General features: G+C 42.5%; 1 protein-coding gene across 1 annotated transcript in view; it reads right to left on the bottom strand.

Annotated features, from left to right (window-relative positions):
* The window catches only part of SPATS2 (spermatogenesis associated serine rich 2), a 75,704-nt gene that overhangs the window by 9,291 nt on the left and 48,067 nt on the right, over positions 1–18,346 (bottom strand). Inside the window, exons 8-9 of the mRNA XM_066368773.1 lie at positions 11,600–11,658; positions 4,427–4,536 (exon numbers count right to left, since the gene is read on the bottom strand). Coding sequence (XP_066224870.1) covers positions 4,427–4,536; positions 11,600–11,658 — 169 coding nt within the window. The remainder of the gene's footprint in view (positions 1–4,426; positions 4,537–11,599; positions 11,659–18,346) is intronic.

An 18,346-nucleotide genomic window follows, 5' to 3' on the forward strand; every position in this document is an offset into this window, starting at 1 on the left:
GTCTGAGAAACACTGTTATTTAGTTAAGAATTTAAGATGTATGAGTGTAAGAGAACCCTAAAGATTCTAACAAAAAAACCCCCAAAAACCTATTAGAACTAATAAATGAATTCAGTTAAGTAGCAGGGTACAAAATATTCAGAAATCAGTCACCATTTTAATATACCAATAATGAACTATCAGAAAGGGAAACTAAGAAAACAATCCCATTTATGATTGCATCAAAAATAAAATATCTAGGAATAAATTTAACCAAGGAGATAAAAGACCTATACTTGGAAAATTATAAGACACTGAAGAAATAAACTGCAAAAGAACAGCAAACAAACAAATTGCAAATAAATGGAAGGATATACTATATACTGTGTTCATGGATAGCAAGAATTAACATCATTACAGTGTACCCAAAGCAATCTACATAGATTGAATGCAATCCTCATCAAAATACCAATGGCATTTTTCACAGAACTAAAACAAATAGTCCAAAAATTAATATGGAACCACAAAAAACCCTGAGTAGTCACAGCAATCTTTGAGAAAGAAGAACAAAGTTGGAGGTATCATATTCACATTACCTAATATCAAACTATACTACAAGGCTATCTATAGTAAAATAGCATGGTACTGGCATAAGACACATAGATCAGTGGAACAGAAGAGAAAGCCCAGAAACAAACCCATGCCTATACAGTCAACTAATATATGACAAAGGAGGCAAGAACATAAAATGGGGTAAATACAATCCATTCAATAAATGGTGTTGGAAAAATTGAATAGATACATGCAAATAAATGAAACTAGACCACCTTCTTACATCATAAAAAAGAATAAACTGAGGCCTGACCTGTGGTGGCGCAGTGGATAAAGCGTCAACCTGGAACGCTGAGGTCGCCAGTTCAAAGCCCTAGGCTTGCCTGGTCAAGGCACATATGGGAGTTGAAACTTCCTGTTCTCACCCCCTTTCTCTCTCTCTCCCCCTTCTCTAAAATCAATAAATAAAACAATCTTAAAAAAAAAAAGAATAAACTCAAACTGGATTAAAGACTAGAAACCATAAAAATCCTAGAAGAAAACACAGGCAGCAAACTCTCTGATAATTCTAGTAGCGATATTTTTTCTGATCTAGCACCCTGGGCAAGAGAACCAAAAAAGAATAAACAAATGGGACTACATTAAACTAAAAAGATTTTTTGCGCAGCAAAGGAAAACATCAACAAAACACAAAGACAATTTACTGAATAAGAAAACCTATTCACCAATAATACATCCAATAAGGGTTTAATATCCAAAATTTATAAAAACTCAAGACAACTCAACACCTAAAAACCAAACAATCCAATTAAAAAATAGGTAAGGGCCTGACCAGGCGGTGGCGCAGTGGATGGAGCGTCGAACTGGGATGCAGAGGACCCAGGTTCGAGACCCCGAGGTCGCCAGCTTGAGCGCGGGCTCATCTGGTTTGAGCAAAGTCCCACCAGCTTGGACCCAAGGTCGCTGGCTCCAGCAAGGGGTTGCTCGGTCTGCTGAGGGCCTATGGTGAAGGCACATATGAGAAAGCAAACAATGAACAACTAAGGTGTTGCAACGCGCAATGAAAAACTAATGATTGATGCTTCTCATCTCTCTCTGTTCCTCTCTGTCCTTGTCTATCCCTCTCTCTGACTCACTCTCTGTCTCTGTAAAATATAAATAAATTAATTAAAAAAAAATAGGTAAGGGACCTGAATAGACACTTCTCCAAAGAGGACATACATATGGCCAATAGAAATATGAAAAGATGCTCAATGTCACTAATCATCAGAGAATGCAAATTAAAACCACAATAAGTTATCACCTCACAACTGTCAGAATGACTATCAATAAATCAACAAACAACAAATGCTGGCAAGGATGTGGTGAAAAGGGAACCCTTGTGCTCTATTGGCAGGAATGCAGACTGGTACAGCCACCATGGAAAACAGTATGGAGACTCCTCAAAAAATTAAAATGGAACTGCCTTATGACCCAGTGATTTCACTTCTGCATATATCATATATCCAAAGAAACCCAGAACACTGATTTGAAAAGATATATGTACTCTTTTGTTTACTGCAGCATTACTTACAAGCCAAGACACAAAAGCAGCCCAAATGCCCATTAATAGACAAGTGGATAGAAAAGTTGTACATATGTACAATGGAATATTACTCAGCCATAACAAAGAATTAAATCTAGCCCTGGCCGGTTGGCTCAGCGGTAGAGCGTCGGCCTAGCGTGCGAAGGACCCAGGTTCGATTCCCGGCCAGGGCACACAGGAGAAGCGCCCATTTGCTTCTCCACCCCTCCGCCACGCCTTCCTCTCTGTTTCTCTCTTCCCCTCCCACAGCCAAGGCTCCATTGGAGCAAAGATGGCCCGGGCGCTGGGGATGGCTCTGTGGCCTTTGCCTCAGGCGCTGGAGTGGCTCTGGTCGCAACATGGCGACGCCCAGGAGGGGCAGAGCATCGCCCCCTGGTGGGCAGAGCGTCGCCCCATGGTGGGCGTGCCGGGTGGATCCCGGTCGGGCGCATGCGGGAGTCTGTCTAACTGTCTCTCCCTGTTTCCAGCTTCAGAAAAATGCAAAAAAAAAAAGAATTAAATCTTACCACTTGTGCCTGACCAGGCGGTAGTGCAGTGGATAGAGCGTCGGACTGGGATACCGAGGGCCCTGGTTCGGGACCCCAGGGTCACTAGCTTGAGCGTGGGCTCATCTGGTTTGAGCAAAGCTCACCAGCTTGGACCCAAGGTCTCTGGCTCGAGCAAGGGGTTACTCAGTCTGCTGAAGGCCCACAATCAAGGCACATATGAGAAAGCAATCAATGAACAACTAAGGTCTCACAACGAAAAACTGATGATTGATGCTTCTCATCTCTCTCCATTAATGTCTGTCTGCCCCTGTCTATCCCTCTCTCTAAAAAAAAGAAAATAAATAAAAAGGAAAAAAAGAAAGAAAAAAAATGAACAAACAAACAGAAACAGACTCATGAAACAAACAGATGGTTGCCAGAGGGAAGAGGGGTTGGGGACTGAATGAAAAAGGTGGAGGGATTAAGAAGTACAAATTGGTAGTCACAAAACAGTCACAAAGATGTAACATACAGCATAGGGAATATAGTTAATAATATTGTGGTAACTTTGTATGGTGCCAGGTAGGTATCTGAGATACCGGGGAGTAGTTTGTAAACTGTGTGATTGTCAACCACTATGCTGTATACATGAAACTAATATAAAGTAACACTGAATATCAACTGTGATGTAAAAAATAAACAATAATAAAAAATAATAAAATATTTAAGTGTTGGTAAAGCATTGGCCTGGGATGCTGGGGACCCAGGTATGAAACCCCAAGGTTGATGGCTTGAGCGTGGGCTCACCAGCTTGAGTGTGGATTCACTGCCTTGAGCATGGGATCACAGACATGACCTCATAGTCACTGGCTTGAAGCCCAAGGCTGGTTTGAGCAAGGGGTCATTGGCTCAGCTGGAGCCCCTTGGTCAAGGCACACATGAGAAAATATGTGTTAAACTCAAGTAACCTTTATAAATAGATAATATAATCAATATCTCAAATTGCCTATTTTTCTCTATAAAATCAGAACTGACCAACCATTTAAATATTTATTGAACACCTATTAAGTGCCAGGATAGTATGCTAGGCACTGAAGAGACAGCAGTTCCTGTCAATGTAAAGTTCACAATCTAGTGGGAATGACAGCTTAGTCAAATGTACATGGATTATAACTATACTATGAAGGCACAAAAGAGGGGAATATGACAGAAAAATCAGGAAGGATGAGTAGGTCTTGAGTGACTACATCTGTGGGAGTAGCAGGGAGGGAACAGGATGTATCTGTGGAAAGATGTTAATATGGCTGGAGCTGAGAACAAGGAGGGCATGGAGGGAAATGAGGATGTTGGCACAGCCAGACCATGCAGAGCCCACCCACCCATGCCAAGGATTATAGTCTTTATCCTAAAAGCAATGGAAAGTTTGCAGCAGGTTACTGTAATGTGATGAACAGATTTAGAGGGATGGAGAGAGTAGGGTAGTGACAAAGAGGATAGGTGGAATCAGTTAAGATGCTATTGCAGAAGTCCAAGAAAGAGATAACAATAACTTGATCATCACAGTGGTGGTGGAGATGAAGAGAAAAGGTCAGATCTGAGATTCAGGAAGAATTCAAATGCCAGGGACTGCTGATAGGTTTCATGTAGGAAAGGGGAAATTTCCTAAGGTTCCCAGTTGGGACAACTGGACAGATGACAGTACCACTTAAGAGAAAGGGAATCTGGAGGAGGGTCAGGTTTTGAAAGGGAAGCTCATGAATTCAATATACTAGAGACGGCCATGAATTATGGAGATTTGCTACGTTAGTCCCCAAGGGCAAGAAGAAAAAAAAGAAAATTTTACCTTGATATCAGCTCTAAGCTCAACTAACTGTTCCTCTGACATTCGGACAGCCACATCAGTCATCTTCTTTAGAAGTTCAGCTTTCTTTTGTCGGCTGAGCAAAATTTCCACTGTAGAGGAAAAAAGAGTATAACTCTTATGTTCTGCTCAATAGGATGAAGAACTGGATAGGCCCTGCAGTATATATTTGGACAGCCAAAGGCTTAGCTGCCCACCCATGTAGAAAATGAAAATACCAAAGGTCCAGTTTCCACCTTCTTGAGGGACTCTGAAGGCAGTTAAAAGGTAAACACTTTATGAAATCATAAAGATGTATAAATCATTTGTCATTTCTCTTTCTCCTCTTCCCATCAAATAAAAAAATTTTTTGAGAAGCATGTAAATTGAAACAGAAATATGCACATGGTAAAAAAAAAATATTTACCTAGAATAAATGAACATGAAAAGTGTCCCTCCTACTTCTGACTTATCCCCTCCCCAGAGGAAACCACTGTTAATTTCTTATGCATATGTGCAAATATATTCTTTTTTTTAAATTTTTATTTTATTTATTCATTTTAGAAAGGAGAGAGAGAGGGAGAGAGAGAGAGGAGAGACAGAGAGAGAAGGGGGGGGGGAGGAGCAGGAAGCATCAACTCCCATATGTGCCTTGACCAAGCAAGCCCAGGGTTTCAAACCGGCGACCTCAGCATTTCCAGGTCCACGCTTTATCCACTGCGCCACCACAGGTCAGGCCCGCAAATATATTCTATGTTTTTGTAACATATCTCTCTCTCCTCTTTTTCCCTCTCATACATGGGAGTAATATATCACAGGGTCCTTCCTTTACCTTAGCTATTTTTACTTAATATATCTTTTTTTTTTTGTATTTTTCTGAAGCTGGAAACGGGGAGGCAGTCAGACGGACTCCCGCATGCGTCCTACCGGGATCCACCCGGCACGCCCAGCAGGGGGCGATGCTCTGCCCATCGGGGCGTTGTTCTGTTGCGACCAGAGCCACTCCAGCGCCTGAGGCAGAGGCCACGGAGCCATCCCCAGCGCCTGGGCCATCTTTGCTCCAATGGAGCCTTGGCTGCGGGAGGGGAAGAGAGAGACAGAGAGGAAGGAGAGGGGGAGGGGTGGAGAAGCAGATGGGCGCCTCTTCTGTGTGCCCTGGCTGGGAATCGAACCCGGGACTTCCGCACACCAGGCCGACGCTCTACCACTGAGCCAACTGGCCAGGGCAATATATCTTAAAGTTCAATCCCTATTAATACATTGAATCTCCCTCACTGTTTAACAGCCACTCAGTATTCCGCTTTATGGATATACCACAATTTACCAAGTTCCCTAATGATGCTGTTCACAGCCTGTTAAGAAGAAGCATCTTCTTTGGTATGTTCCCAGATGTATTACTCAGATATGACTTTGAAGGATAACAAAATGAAAATAAAAGCTCTCAGAGTAGAGAGCAGAGGCTACAGAGGACACGGGTCAAAGAAGTCCTCCCAGAGCAGAACTACAGATTGTCAGATGAACCAAGGAAATTTCTCTTCCACCAGGACAAGGACTCTGCTACTCCTGTCCAGTAAAATTTGATCATTGCTTTTCCAAGTGGGAATTTTTGCTCTATTTATCTTTTCTTTCTATATTAGTGCAATATTGGCGAAGGGGGGAATTTAACTTTTCTTTTAGTTTATGGGGCCCCAGACTACAGTGTGCCATATCCAGATCTGTCGAAAGAGCTGAAATTCCCCAGAAGTCCTGGACTTTCAGCTATATATACTAACTGGATGAGACAGACTCTGGAGGTGATGCCATTGAGGAGGAAATGAGTACATTCTCATTTTGGGGAAAAAAAGGTACGGGGGAATGGACTGTAGCAAAGACTGTTACTGACTGCATATTCATTTTCCTCTTCTTCCTACCAGAAGTGCAATGTTGTTTGTACCAACCTGCTTCAGTAAAAATCTATATTTCTTGACTTTGCTACAAATAAGACAGTCATGTGATATAGTTAGGACACTGAGATCTAAGCAGAACTCATAGGGCAAGGTACAGTCTTAGCCAGCATGTAGCATTTTGCTCCTCCTTGACTGGAGTCTCTTTAAACATAAACACACTCTAAGGATGGCTGGGTAGAAGGATAGAAAAGCCTGGATCCCTCATGTCATTTTGGAGATGCCCTTCAGCCCTGGATCACTTAATTCTGGACCTTTCATTTCAGGAGAGAAAAATAAACTCACATTTATTTAGGCCACTCTGTTGCATATAATCAAACTCAATTCCTAACTGTTATACACAGAATCCTGTAATTTACTAATAAATTAGCCTGATTTATTTTAGAAAAAAATAGAATTTTCAAAGAGCTACATCAGGTATTATAAAGAACTGAACTTCTTTAGCATCTTTAGCAAGTTTTCCAAATCTGATTGCCACATACATGCCATCCATGGTCGCCCATGTCAGGTTAATACCATGTCAGGTAAGGGCATGCTTTCCCAATATATTAAGAACAATGCCTGCAAACACCAAGGACCAATAGCTACAAATGATCTACTGGTCTGGCTCCCAAGATAAACCTTCTTGCTATCTATATCAAATTCACATTCTGCCTGACCAGGCAGTGGCGCAGTGGATAGAACGTCGGACTGGAATGCAGAAGAACCCAGGTTCGAGACCCCAAGGTCGCCAGCTTGAGCGCGGGCTCATTTGGCTTGAGCAAAAAGCTCACCAGCTTGGACCCAAGGTTGCTGGCTCAAGCAAGGGGTTACTCAGTCTGCTGAAGGCCTGTGGTCAAGGCACATATGAGAAAGCAATCAATGAACAACTAAGGTGTCACAACGAAAAACTGATGATTGATGCTTCTCATCTCTCTCCGTTCCTATCTGTCTGTCCCTATCTATCTCTCTGTCTCTGTAAAAATAAAATAAAATAAAAAAATTCACTTTCTCTCGGCTCCAGCATTCTAGGATTCTAAGATGACGAAACTATGTTGTGTACAGATTTATACACATCCCATCTTAACTGAGAACCTAATTATATGATTTTGGACAGTCACATTTCCCCTCCAAATATCATAACTAGTTTCTTCACTTATGAAATGGAAAAGGAAATCCTAACCACCTCATAAGGTTAACGTAAAGATCATATATGTGGCCCTGGCCGGTTGGCTCAGTGGTGGAGCGTCGGCCTGGAGTGCGGGGGACCCGGGTTCGATTCCCGGCCAGGGCACATAGGAGAGGCGCCCATTTGCTTCTCCACCCCCACCCCCTCCCTCCTCTCTGTCTCTCTCTTCCCCTCCCGCAGCCAAGGCTCCATTGGAGCAGGGATGGCCCGGGCGCTGGGGATGGCTTCTTGGCCTCTGCCCCAGGCGCTAGAGTGGCTCTGGTCGAGGCAGAGCAACGCCCCGGAGGGGCAGAGCATCGCCCCCTGGTGGGCAGAGCGTCTGCCCCTGGTGGGCGTGCCGGGTGGATCCCGGTCAGGCGCATGCGGGAGTCTGTCTGACTGTCTCTCCCTGTTTCCAGCTTCAGAAATTAAAAAAAAAAAAAAAAAGGATCATATATGTGTAAAAAACTAAATTGCGAAGCATTATGAACAATATAAATTAATAAAACTATAATGTATATATATAAAAAGAGAGGAACCCTCTTGATAGTATTGCTAAATGAGTAATTACATTAGCTTACTGTGTCTCTGAGAATCAGGATTTTTAGCGTGAGAGAAAGGAGACAGAGATATAAAACTAATGAAGTTAAGTAAAATTGTAGTTCTGAATTTGATAAAATAACATTGGCCATGAATTGGTCACTGGTTGAAGCTGGGTGACAGGGATTAATTATATTAGTCTTTCATATTTGAAATATGTTGAAAGTAAGGACTATGTCTTTCTAGATTTGTGTTATCTGAACCTTCATCTTCAAAAAGAACACATAGCTATATGAATGGACTAAAACAGTCACATTTAGAACTTCCATGCCTGGCCTGTGGTGGTGCAGTGGATATAGTGTCAACCTGGAATCCTGAGGTCACCGGTTCAAAACCTTGGGCTTGCCCAGTCAAGGCACAGTCAGGAAGCAACTACTACGAGTTGATACTTCCCACTTCTCCCTCCAATTTCTCTCTCCTCTCTCTAAAAGTCAATAAATAAAATCTAAAAAAAGAAAAAAAGAAAAGAAATTTAAGGATATACCACTCAATTTAAATGAAATTTTACCTCTAAAAAATAGTGAGTAACATCTCTGCTATGTAGTAAATCTTTCAGATTAAAAAAAAATCAATGCTGAATTCAGCTCTGTGCTTCAAAGTTATCTCCTCTGGCCCATGAACACAGACACAAGTGATTTCAGTGTGAGTCATCATCTCAACCTATTTCCATTCTTACCAGTTTAAGAGGTTAAAAAAAAAATCAAAAAACAACCTTCTTAATTACAAACCTGGCATTCAATGCATAAGAGTAAAACCTGCTGCTGAAAAGCCCTAAATTAATGCCACTGTATAAGTTGCAGGTGACATTTCCTTCTTTTCATATAGCTATATATGTTTAACCTATACTTATATAAATGACCAAAAACAGCCTGACCAGGCGGTGGCGCAGTGGATAGAGCATCGGACTGGGATGCCGTGGACCCAGGTTCAAGACCCCGAGGTCACCAGCTTGAGCGTGGGCTCATCTGGTTTGAGCAAAAGCTCACCAGCTTGGACCCAAGGTCTCTGGCTCGAGCAAGGGGTTACTTGGTGTGCTGAAGGCCCGCGGTCAAGGCACATACGAGAAAGCAATCAATGAACAACTAAGGTGTCGCAATGCGCAACAAAAAACTAATGATTGATGCTTCTCATCTCTCCGTTCCTGTCTGTCCCTGTCTATCCCTCTCTCTGTAAAAAAAAAAAAAAAAAGAAAGAAATGACCAAAATAGTTATCTGATTCTTCTGTATAAAGCCCCACAAATTACCCAGGTTAGAATCTATTCCTCCAGAATCTATTTTAGTAAGTGCTAGGTTTGGGTTCAGGGCTCCTTCAACTCCAGAGCCCCTTTAAAACTGAAATTCCTGCCCTGGCCGGTAGAGCATCAGCCCGGCGCATGGAAGTCCCAGGTTCGGTTCCCGGTCAAGGCACACAAAGAGAAGCACCCATTTGCTTCTCCACCCTTTCCCCTCTCCTTTCTCTATGCCTCTCTCTTCCCCTCCCACAACCAAGGCTCCATTGGAGCAAAGTTGGCCGGGTGCTGAGGACGGCTCCATGGCCTCTGCCTCAGGTGCTAGAATGGCTCTGGCTGCAACAGAGCAATGCCCCAGATGGACAGAGCATTGCCCCCTGGTGGGCATGCCAGGTGGATTCTGGTCGGTCCCATGTGGAAGTCTGTCTGACTGCTTCCCCACTTCTAACTTCGGAAAAGACAAAACAAAACAAAAAAACCCAACTCAAATTCCCCTCACCCAACTTCCCACTAGGGCAACTTCTTCATTAAGCATCTCCTTTGCCCAAACTTCCCCTCCCCCAACCTCTTAAGCAACTCCCCCCACCCTGGGAAGGGTCTGGGAAATGGCCATGGGACAAGGCCATCATGAGGGACCTGAGGGCTGGGAAAGGGAGACAGTCTGTGACCAAGGCCACAAGCTAGAATATGCTAATCTGAGCAGGTCCAGGTGCACCAACCCCAGGCCAGCAAATGCCTGCAGCAACCCGTTTATCAGATATCCCCTTCCTCCAGCTCTCCGCTGATGCCCCTAGGGTTTCAGCTCATCAGTTTTACAGATGCATAAATAAACTTCTTGTAAAACTCATTAGGCCTGTGCATTCCTCCTTTAGCTGGCCTACCTGTAAGCTTTCAAGGTATCTTGAACCCTCCATTAACCTTTTCTCTAGTACCCAATGATAACAGTCACTGAGTAAAGACTGTTCTACAAACCAGGAAAACAAAGTTCTGAGATGAATGTATGTACATATTAAATTGTAGGCAACCCTGTGGAGTCTCCTCAAATTATGGCAGAAGAATTCTTTAATTACTGGAGAAAAAAATAAAATATAATAAAACAAAACAAACCCCAGGCATGTGCAAGAGACTTTAATTTCCTAAGCTGATGCTGTGGTGGAAGATACCATGACATACTGAACTTATATAGTAAACAGTACAGCCAAAATATTAAAATTTACAATTTTTAATTTTTATTTCATTTATTCATTTTAGAAAGGAGAGAGAGAGGGAGAGAGAGAGAGAGAGGAGAGAGAGAAGGGGGAGGAGAAGGAAGCATCAACTCCCATATGTGCCTTGACCAGGCAAGCCCAGGGTTTCGAACCGGCGACCTTAGCATTTCCAGGTCGACGCTTTATCCACTGCGCCACCACAGGTCAGGTCTAAAATTTACGAATATTTTAAAAATAGGCTCTTGTGCCTAAAATTTACGAATATTTTTTTTTTCCCATTTTTCTGAAGCTGGAAACAGGGAGACAGTCAGACAGACTCCTGCATGCGCCCGACCGGGATCCACCCGGCAAGCCCACCATGGGGCGATGCTCTGCCCACCAGGGGGCGATGTTCTGTCCATCCTGGGCGTCGCCATGTTGCGACCAGAGCCACTCTAGCGCCTGAGGCAGAGGCCACAGAGCCATCCCCAGCGCCCGGGCCATCTTTGCTCCAATGGAGCCTTGGCTGCGGGAGGGGAAGAGAGAGACAGAGAGGAAAGTGCGGCGGAGGGGTGGAGAAGCAAATGGGCGCTTCTCCTGTGTGCCCTGGCCGGGAATCGAACCCGGGTCCTCCGCACGCTAGGCCGACGCTCTACCACTGAGCCAATCGGCCAGGGCACGAATATTTTAAAAATAGGCTCTTGTGCCTGACCTGTGGTGGCGCAGTGGATAAAGCGTTGACCTGGAAATGCTGAGGTCACCGGTTCGAAACCCTGGGCTTGCCTGGTCAAGGCACATATGGGAGTTGATGCTTCCTGCTCCTCCCTCTTCTCTCTCTCCTCTCTCTCTCTCCTTTCTAGAATGAATAAATTTAAAAAAAATTATAAAAATAGGCTCTTGTAAAGTTGTTTTGCCTGAAAAAATTTATACACCAGTGCAATACTACTGCTCAAGATTGTTTAACTAAATATATAACTTTTGTTGTGGCACTTATATTGAGCTTTTGCTATAGGGGTTGAGAGTCAGGTACCTACTAACTGATAATAGCTTTAATTAAAGATCAATCTTACTTGCTTCAGCTTTCACTTTGTCCATTTCAGCAAGCAATGCCACTTCTCGATCCATTAAACTAAGAAGGGGTAACAAAGGGAAAAAAAAGTTGATCAGAAACTTGAAACTGAGAAATAACTAGCACATTGTAATAGTGAAGAAAGACTTCTGGAGTCTGTTCACTAAAAACATACTACAAAGTAAACAGTGTACAGGCCATAAGAAAATTCTGTGTTACTCTCGGTCAACACTTAATTCCCTTTTATTTCTACATATTACAGTAGACCAGTAGATGGCAGTAACAAGCTATCAAATATTTCTTAGTAAACTGCTTAAAGCAAAAGTCCTTACAGAAATTACATATTTTCACATATAAAAATATATTCACATATTTTTAATTTTATATTTTGGCCTATAAAGTTGGACAGCTTTGCCTCTAATGAATTTATCTGGCAGCACCCCTGCTGAGACAATGTAAATTTATCCACAAGTAGGACTTGTTCACCTTCAGTTTGCCACAGTTGTACTAAGTCTACTGGCATTTTAGCCTTTAGAATGAAGAGTAGTCAAATTTTGTGCTGGTTTCAACTATTTCCTAGTAATCCAGAAAATATGAAATCAAAGTTTTCTGACAGGCTTTTTACAGAAAAAAAAAACATTAAATGGACAATTAGCACTTTTTCCACTCAAATATAAATGGTATATACAGCTTTTCCATGTCCTTATCAGAGTCCAGATAATAGGCTGCCCTAGTGTATTCAACCTCTGAATGCAAATAATTTCCCTTAACATATCAGTTTTGCTTAGTGGTGGGGAAAATATTCTAAAATTTTAATACCTATACAATCATGAAATGTCCCAACTTTCTTCAAATTTGGAACTCATTCTGATTTCTCCTTTTGAATGGGAATATAATTAATTACAAAGTTAATAAAATTTCTCTTGTTTCTTGTTATAAAACCAATCACACACACACACACAAATTCAGTTCAGCTCAATATGTACTTATGTTAGCACAAAGTAGCTAATACAGAGACTATAGTATGAGATATACAAAACAGTGTAAGGCAGGGACATTTCCTCAAGGAGCAAAATCCTTTAAAGTGAAGTGCCAGGGAACACAGGCTGGATAATCATTATGCATGAAGTTAATAAATACACTTGTAGTGGGACAAATTTGTTGGCATATTAATCCAAAAGCACCAGACTGAAGAAAAGATACAACTATTGTGGGGTAGCAATACTTTGTTAGGAAAGCATTTCCCAAACCTTGGCAATGTTTCACTCCAAGAACTCGAGCAGCATTTGGAATACTTAAAAGGTAAAACAAAAGCACAACTGAGACAGGAGCTGCTGGGCCTGGGGTCTGCTGTTACCTCTCTTCTGTTGCTGAATCACTGCAAGATGCAGATATTGTGTCCACGAGATGACAAATTTATTTTTGACAAAGCTTGTAAACTATTAAAAGACTTCAGCAGCCTGACCAGACGGTGGTGCAGTGGATAGAGCGTCAGACTGGGACGAGGAGGACCCAGGTTTGAGACCCCGAGGTCGCTGGCTTGAGCGAGTGCTCATCTGGTTTGAGCAAGGCTCACCAGCTTGAGCCCAAGGTCACTGGCTTGGGCAAGGGGTCACTAGCTCTGCTGTAGCCCCTGGGTCAAGGCACATATGAGAAAGCGATCAATGAACAACTATGGTGTCACAACAAGGAACTGATGCTTCTCATCTCTCTCCCTTCCTGTTTGTCCCTATCTGTCTCTCTCTGTCTCTGTCACTCACACACACACACACACACACACACACACACACACACAAAAAGACTTCAGCAAACAAGGTTTTTGTAGTTTATGTAATTATGTTTGTTTTTTTTAAATTTTATTTATTCATTTTTAGAGAGGAGAGAGAGAGAGAGACAGAGAGAGGAGAGAGAGACAGGGGGAGGAGCTGGAAGCATCAACTCCCATATGTGCCTTGACCAGGCAAGCCCAGGGTTTTGAACCGGCGACCTCAGCATTTCCAGGTCGACGCTTTATCCACTGCGCCACCACAGGTCAGGCTAATTATGTTAATAATATTTCTAACAATCTTTATTATGAAAAGTAGACTGTCACATGACCTTACTTTTAGCAAGGAAAAACATTTTAAAGATCTGCACTATCACAATCAGACCTTTTTTATGGCATTTTTTTCCCCCTGAGAAAAAGCATCCATTTCGCTGAAGAAACTTCCCTCTTCACATAAAAATGAAAAAAGAGAATTGTCAGTAGTTTTTATTAGCAGAGAATTAATGATGCTTCATGAGTTTTGTAAAACTCCAGACTCTCAGCACTGGCCTTACTGAAGTATGGTACACACATCTGGGTTCAAAACAAAAACAAAAACAAAAAATACAAGGTAGCTAGGTCACCATATAGCGCTGAACAACTGATATAAAATGAACTGAAAAAACTAACTTATTAAATCAAATTTAGATTTTATGAAAATTTTGATGGGTTCCTCTTTGTCAAGAGCCCTTTACAAAGCATGTGGACATGAGATTTCGTAATTCAAGAGTCTAGAGTAGCTTTTAAGAAGTTAGAATGTGAGCCTGACTGGTGGTGACACAGTGGATAAAGCATGGGCCTGGGATGCTGAGGTCATAGGTTCAAAACCCTGAGCTTGCCTGGTGAAGGCACATATGGGAATTGATGCTTCCGGCTCCTCACTTCTTGTTCCTCTCTTTCTCTCTCTCCTCTCTAAAATGAATAAAGTCTAAAAAAAAAGTACAATTAGCCTGACCAGGCAGTGGCGCAGTGGATAGTGCATTGGACTGGGATGCGGAGGACCCAGGTTCGAGACCCCGAGGTCACCAGCTTGAGCGCGGGCTCATCTGGTTTGAGCAAGGCTCACCAGCTTGAGTCCAAGGTCGCTGGCTCCAGCAAGGGGTCACTCAGTCTGCTGTAGTCCCCCCCCCCCCAATCAAGGCACATATGAGAAAACAATCAATGAACAACTAAGGTGCCACAATGAAGAATTGATGCGTCTCATCTCTCTCCTTTCCTGTCTGTCCCTATCTGTCTCTTTCTCTGACTCTCTCTGCCTCTGTGACAAAAAAAAAAAAAAAAAAAGTTAGAATATGAACATACGCTGGTCTTGTCGGACAGGCCTCAATGAATAACGGTTTTTCCTGTTCTTTTCCAGTGGTCAAAAGCTTCTTAATCTTGCCCCGGACAGCTCAGTTGGTTACAGCATCATCCTGATATGCAAAGGCTGTGGATTTGACCCCCAGTCAAAGCACATACAGGAACAGACTTATGTTTCTGTCTCTCTCCCTTCTTCTCTCTCAAAAAATCAATCATTAAATTAAAAAAAAAAAAGCTTCTTAATCATAAATACTAGAGACCATATGACTCAGTAACATTTTACAATACATTTAAGAAAAAAGAACCAGCAGCAATCTAGATTAACAACGAGTTTACAAATTTCTTCTTGGTAAGGAAAATTTGTTAGTGTTAAGCCACATAGGAAGTGGCTGATGAGATCCTCATTTAAAACTGTTATTTGTTTTCGTTTGATTGCTTCCAGAAAGAGAGAGAAAAAGAGAGAGAAGTATTGATTTGTTGTTCCACTTAGTTGTGCATTCATTGGTGATTCTTGTATGTGCCCTGACCAGGGACTGAACCTGCAATCTTGTTTCAGGATGACGCTCTCACCAACTGAGCTAACCAGCCAGGGCCCTGTGATTTGTTTTTTTGAATCCGCTCTCTGGAATTATGATAGCAATTGAAGAATAAAGGCAACAGATAAGACACAGAAAAAGAAAGCATGGTATAGTGGACAAGTTTCACTTAATGCCTATATGACTTTGGGCAAAATATTATTCTCTGTGCCCATCTTTCCTCATCTATAAAACGATTATAATATTACAAGTGATCTTGTTATATATGTTAGAGATATTGTGCATAAACGCTTCTGACATACAGTAATAGCTCAATAAATGGCAACAGCAATTATTATTCCAATTTTATGTACTAATCTTGAGTTCTTAGTTTCAGAACATCTATTTATTAAGTCTGATAAATCATTATACATTCTAGATCCACTATCTAGAAATTCTTTTTTTTTTTTTTTTTTGTATTTTTCTGAAGCTGGAAACGGGGAGAGACAGTCAGACAGACTCCCGCATGCGCCCGACCAGGATCCACCCGGCACGCCCACCAGGAGCGACCTCTCTGCCCACCAGGGGGCGATGCTCTGCCCACCAGGGGGCGATGCTCTGCCCCTCCGGGGCGTCGCTCTGCCGCGACCAGAGCCACTCTAGCGCCTGGGGCAGAGGCCAAGGAGCCATCCCCAGCGCCCGGGCCATCTTTGCTCCAATGGAGCCTTGGCTGCGGGAGGGGAAGAGAGAGACAGAGAGGAAGGAGGGGGGGGTGGAGAAGCAAATGGGTGCTTCTCCCGTGTGCCCTGGCCGGGAATCGAACCCGGGTCCCCCGCATGCCAGGCCGACGCTCTACCGCTGAGCCAACCGGCCAGGGCCTTTTTTTTTTTTTTTTAACAAAGTCAGAGAGAGGAATAGACAGGGACAGACAGACAGGAACGGAGAGATGAGAAGCATAAATCATTAGTTTTTTGTTTTGCATTGCGACACCTTAGTTGTTCGTTGATTGCTTTCTCATATGTGCCTTGACAGCGGGCCTTCAGCAGACCAAGTAACCCCTTGCTCGAGCCAGCGACCTTGGGCTCAAGCTGGTGAGCTTTTGCTCAAACCAGATGAGCCCGCGCTCAAGCTGGTGACCTCGGGGTCTCGAACCTGGGTCCTCGGAATCCCAGTCCGACGCTCTATCCACCCCACCACTGCCTGGTCAGGCCGTCTAGAAATTCTTAAATAAACACGTACACACACTAACACTGTATAGGCAGTTAACACAAGTGAATCTAAAATAAGTTTAAGTGAAAAGAATGCATTACAAAATTACAGTCTCACTATAATTATAACTACTATAATTATAACTATTAAGAGTATGTATGCAGATAAGAGAAGGGACCCAAAGGAACAGAAAAATTATGTGTTAAGGTGATAGTTATATGACTTTCATTTCTATTTAAAAAAAATTGTTATAATTATGGGAAATAGTGTACAAATAAGGGGGAATATTGGAACCTTTAAAAATAGAAAAACAGCCCTGGCCGGTTGGCTCAGTGGTAGAGCGTCGGCCTGGCGTGCAGAAGTCCCGGGTTCGATTCCCGGCCAGGGCACACAGGAGAAGCGCCCATCTGCTTCTCCACCCCTCCCCCTCTTCTTCCTCTATGTCTCTCTCTTTCCCTCCCGCAGCCAAGGCTCCATTGGAGCAAAGATGGCCCGGGCGCTGGGGATGGCTCCTTGGCCTCTGCCCCAGGCGCTAGAGTGGCTCTGGTCGCAACATAGTGACGCCCCGGAGGGGCAGAGCATCGCCCCTGGTGGGCGTGCTGGGTGGATCCCGTTCGGGTGCATGCGGGAGTCTGTCTGACTGTTCCCATTTCCAGCTTCGGAAAAATACAAAAAAAAAAATAGAAAAACAAAATTCAGATTCCTTCATCAAATGCTCTCAGTCTACCTTTGGCTCTGACTTCATCCCTCACTGCTTTCTAGTATATGTTGTCCCGTTAACTCTAGCTACACAGTGTAGAGTCCCTACGTCTCTTCTATCCCCTTGCTTATATTTCCTAAATGCAGTGTTCTATCCATTCTTTCTGCCAATATAAATTCCATGCTTCTTTCAAAGCTTGATAATGATTCATTTCTTCCAAGAAATCTTTTCTAACTGACTTCACTCCAGTGACCTTTCCCTTAATCTTCATACCTTTCTCACAATTAAGATCTGACCCAGGCCTGACCTGTGGTGGCGCAGTGGATAAAGCGTCGACCTGGAAATGCTGAGGTCGCCGGTTTGAAACCCTGGGCTTGCCTGGTCAAGGCACATATGGGAGCTGATGCTTCCAGCTCCTCCCCACCTTCTCTCTCTGTCTCTCTCTCCTTTCTCTCTCCTCTCTAAAATAAATTTTAAAAAATAAAAATAAATAAATAAATAAAAGAATGGAAGATCTGACCCAAAGAATATCTGAATCATAAGACACTCCAAGTTGTGACTTAAGAAAAGTAAGTTAGGATCTTCTGAATTACAAAAAAACCCCCCAAAAAACAAAACAAAATAGTGAATATCTGGATGAGATATTCTTTCTTATAGGTTTATTTTTGAACTAAAGATAAATACTTATAAAGGCTTCTACAGGTTCAGTCAAAATCTTGGTCCTGTTCCATAATGACTAACTCCTTAGTCCCTAAACTCTCCTATAGTGGAGTTTCTCTGTTACACAGCCTTTAAGCTGAGGAGGAAATAATATATGTGACATATACCAACAATCTCCAGTCATTTTTCCAAGCTTTAGTGGGGAAGTGAACCATTAATGATAGATGAGAGGAAGATCGTTAGGTTGTTGGGAGTCAGAATACACCAATTCAAATATCGAGTCTGCAACTTAAGATGTCATGTTAGGCAAATTACTTAAGACAACTCTCTTTTAATAGTATGTAGTATGAAAAATTCCTACTTCACAGGACAGAAAACTAGATAAATATATCAGATAATATGATTGAACATGCTTGGCAAAATATAAAGTAATTTTCAAATGTTATTTTAAAAATAGTAAAAGAGTTAAACATTTATTTATTTAATTTATTTAAGAGTTAAAATTTTAAATCAAAGAACACTGAGACCCATGGAACTAAGTATTAGTAGAAATAAGGTATC

The sequence above is a fragment of the Saccopteryx leptura genome, chromosome 2 (genome assembly GCF_036850995.1).
Source record: "Saccopteryx leptura isolate mSacLep1 chromosome 2, mSacLep1_pri_phased_curated, whole genome shotgun sequence".
Classification (NCBI taxonomy): domain Eukaryota; kingdom Metazoa; phylum Chordata; class Mammalia; order Chiroptera; family Emballonuridae; genus Saccopteryx; species Saccopteryx leptura.